This window comes from Atta cephalotes (genome assembly GCF_000143395.1).
Source record: "Atta cephalotes unplaced genomic scaffold scaffold00056, whole genome shotgun sequence".
NCBI classification, from domain to species: Eukaryota; Metazoa; Arthropoda; class Insecta; order Hymenoptera; family Formicidae; genus Atta; species Atta cephalotes.
In genome coordinates, this window is record NW_012130120.1 from 1,168,159 (window position 1) to 1,172,260 (window position 4,102).

At 33.4% G+C, this 4,102-nt stretch overlaps 1 protein-coding gene across 1 annotated transcript in view; it reads left to right on the forward strand.

Moving 5' to 3' along the window:
• The window catches only part of LOC105623391 (rap guanine nucleotide exchange factor 2-like), a 37,572-nt gene that overhangs the window by 32,979 nt on the left and 491 nt on the right, over positions 1-4,102 (forward strand). Inside the window, exons 16-17 of the mRNA XM_012204785.1 lie at positions 555-722; positions 1,897-2,160. Coding sequence (XP_012060175.1) covers positions 555-722; positions 1,897-2,160 — 432 coding nt within the window. The remainder of the gene's footprint in view (positions 1-554; positions 723-1,896; positions 2,161-4,102) is intronic.

A 4,102-nucleotide genomic window follows, 5' to 3' on the forward strand; every position in this document is an offset into this window, starting at 1 on the left:
ATATATATATATATATATATATATATATATATATATAATTTTAATTGTTGCTTTCTGTTAAATATTAAGAGTTTTCGTTGATGAATTATTTTATTTATTATAATTATTTGCTATGTCATTGGCTAAATTTTATCGCTAAAAAACGTATGTCCCATGGCCATGTACCTTCAAGTGTTAAACGGATTATTGTAAAATATAAATATCATACGAGCACATAAAGAATGAAATATTATTACTGAATCTTGCGTGCCGTATGCTATATCGATATTCGCGTCATCGAATGCTGCATATATAGCATAATAACTATGCTTTTAATCGCTTTTTAAAGTTCCGACGCTTTTAAGATTCGCTTTACAGCTTATTACTACTTGCTTGATCACGCAGGCGGTATTTCATGCGTTATTCGTCATAATAATCATGCGCTTTTGAAAATATTTGTATCGCATAAAGATGATTCGTTTCGAGGATTTTTTCGCGTTTTCAGTAGCGGCACAAGTTTGTAAATTTTGTAAAAAATAAAAAAATATGTCGTATGTGGCCTCTGTATGGTGCAGGGTCTGTTATAAGAGGCGGAGCACCTCCATTTCCTCACGCGGTAGCAGTGTTACCTCCGCTTCCTGCCAATCAGAATCACAACCACAATCATCACCATCATCACCATCACCAACATTATCACGATCATCTTCTTCATCATCATCATCACCAACCCCCAACTCCTCAAGGTGAGTTCGCGACTGTCTGCCTGTTTCGTCTGACTGGCCTGCATTGATTCATTGATTTTGTTGTCTTTGCTGCTTCAAAGCAGAATATTATTTTGAAGGTGCAAACAGTACGGCTCATGCATGTTGAAGTATTGTGAAGAATGGTAGAAGTAATCTTGATCTTCATATAGCTTGAGCTTTGTAAGTAACCTGAGATTGCCTTTCTCGAGAAAAATCTGTGTTGTCTCTGGTGCGTGAAGTTGCCGTGTGTGTAAAACTATCAATTATCGAACGAATCTGTTGGTACGCACGCTAGCGATAAATGTAGCACTAACGTTCGTTTCTAGTGTGGCCTAGAAACGCGTTGCATCAAACTTGTTCCATTTGCGTATTTACGTGTAACGTAGTATTAGCGGAGATGATTGAGTGTTCTTTTCAGGACTAATATAAAATAGTATAGCTATGCTTTTTCTTTCTTGGGTAGATTGTGTGGCGAGTAGCGATGAATGTCTTTTGTGGTTTTCATTAAACTCGCATATTTCTCGCGGATCTTGTAAGCGCGAGCGCGATTATTTGTTATCCTTTTCAAACTCATTTCTATATCTTTTTCTAATTTCAAGAAAAAGATGAAGAGTAAATTGAATCAACATTAATTTACATTAGTAAGAAACGAATCAATAATTATTATTCGAGTGATGTAACTTTTTTGTGTTACTTCTAACTAAAGGATAAAAAAGATAAAAGAAAAATTTCAATCAATATGTCCGTATTGAATATTAACAGAAGAGATGGTAACAACGTAAATGAATATTGCGTTGCAAAAGTGTAAATAAATGCATAGAGAATGAAGTAATTATAAAATGCTATAAAAACGAGAACTTTTTATTTTGCTCTATTTTTTGAATATAATTTATTTTGCAAGATAATGCAATTTAATATTTAACGTTATATACAGTTTTAATAAATAATATACAAGATATTTCGGCTGTTGATACCTACTCTGTTAATTGGAATGAATATAAGTGAGAATAAATTAACCTACTTCTCTTAACATTCTCGCTCGTACAAACAACTACGTCCGCGATGGCAGGTGAATTACTTTATCAACGAAATGGAGGATGTTGAGAAAGAGAAGGTGAGGAAAGGCGGCGCGGAACGAAGAGAAAGAGAGATCGAGAGAGTCGAGGGTTTTCAGGTACTACGGGATTAGGAGTAAACATGGGCCTAGGGATGCCAGCTCCGCTGCCACCACCTGGAGCGGGGACCACGACCATAATGACAACGATGAGTGCCATGGCGGGTAACATGACGTCGTCGATACGATCCGGCATGACTAACACACCGCAATGCCGTCAACCACCGGCGTACAAAGTTGCGCAGCAGATGGCGAGATTGCACAGACTCGGTCGTGCTAACAGCCATGAGGGGGTCACCTATCGAGGAACCGATCACGAAGATGGTACTACATCTAGCAAAATCGTTGTACCGTTTACACACGGTTCATACTCACTCTCATATACACGTACATTCGGTTTATGCTCGTTAAGACTTCTTACGTTCTCGTTGTCAATGTTCACGCACGAGGAGTGCTGATTTGTTGGTGGAAGCACTCTGTCAGCTCACTACTGTCAGAATAGCTTTCGTTAAAATTGTTCTCACTATTAATTTGCAACATTTCTATTACTTTTTCTTGTTTGATATTTTATTTTAACGTGCGTGCATTGAAAATGATTATTATTTTGATATTACATATTTCCAATTTTTCTATACATATTTAAACAGATATGTATGTATAACTATATTTTTAGGATTATGATTTTTTATTTTGATATGTAATGCTAATTTAGAAATATTTGCAAGTCGCTTCTTCTGAAATAATCTTGTCTTTTTAAGAAAACGTAATATATGACGTACTTAACATATTGAAATGAAATCTTGAGCATAACAACAAATACATTTTTGAACACAATATTGAAATTACAACTATTGAAATTAATTATAAATATAACATGACATTTAGCATTAATTTAATGGATATTATGTGGTTATTAGTACACAATGTAAATAAATACTATATTTAATATTTGTAAAATTAGCGAAATATCTATATAATATGTTTGTAAAATTTGTATTTAATCAGTGTGATCGTCATGTAGCACTCATTAAGCATAGTCACATGATTTTGTGATATAATCATGTTTGTTTGCATTATGTCAATATTTATATTAATGATCATTGCATAATACACAAGCTTGCCTTTCATCATTGAACTTTGCATTGAAACGTTACGATATATTAAATTTTGCGATTTATCTTTTGCGTGATGCCTAGGCATGATTTGCTGCTTGTCCCTGTCGCACGTTTTATCCTTTGTTCATTTTCGTTTGCAACTATTTATTTTTTTCGAATTGATCTATTTTTTTTTAAAGTAACGAGATTTAGAATTTGAGAAAGAAATGCAATATCTTATATTTATAGGCATCGTTTTAGATGAGAGACTTTAACGCGTAAAGATATGAAAAAAAAAATATAAATTGTTCATATATGAGATGTGATAATAAAGTTTTGAGAATAGTTTTGTTTTCACCAAAATTTGATTTACAATACTTTAAATCGTTATTTTCCACTGTTATGTGAACTTGAATCTCCCTCTATCTGCATACGTAAATTAAACATCATCATTTCAGTCACAAGTTATTTCGTATAAACGTATTTGTATCCCGTTATAAGAAAAATGGAATGCAATTTAAAACAAATCTAGAGCATCACGCATGTCCCCAAAATGAAAGAATATATAATATTTTAAAGATGTCTCCTTAAGACTTTAAAATCTGTCTCGATTTCGAACATGGTATTGTTTGGAAAGATTTATGATAAAATTTTTAAGGAAAAAAATAAACTTTGATCAACTTTTCATAAATATCCGTTTACGGTTTGTTACTTTTCACCAAAAAAATATTATCAATTAAAAATTTGATTTTTTGGCTCTAAAATTTATTTCACTTTTTATTAACACTGAATAAAAAAAAACTTTACAAAAATTAACTTGTACAGTAACTAAAACGACTGATAATGTTTACCCTTTGCATGCAGATAAAGAGGATCTAGATTGCGGGAAGTATCGATTTACAGTCTTGTCACTTTGATGGAAACAAAATTATTCTAGAAATTTATTGTTACATCTTGTAAATTGCTTTTGTGTGTGTGTGTGTGTGTGTGTGTGTGTGTGTACTAATTTGTATTTACACACACACACACACACACACACACACACACACACACACACACACACACACACACACACACACACACACACACACACACACACACACACACACACACACACACACACACACACACACACACACACACACACACTACTACACACACACACACACACA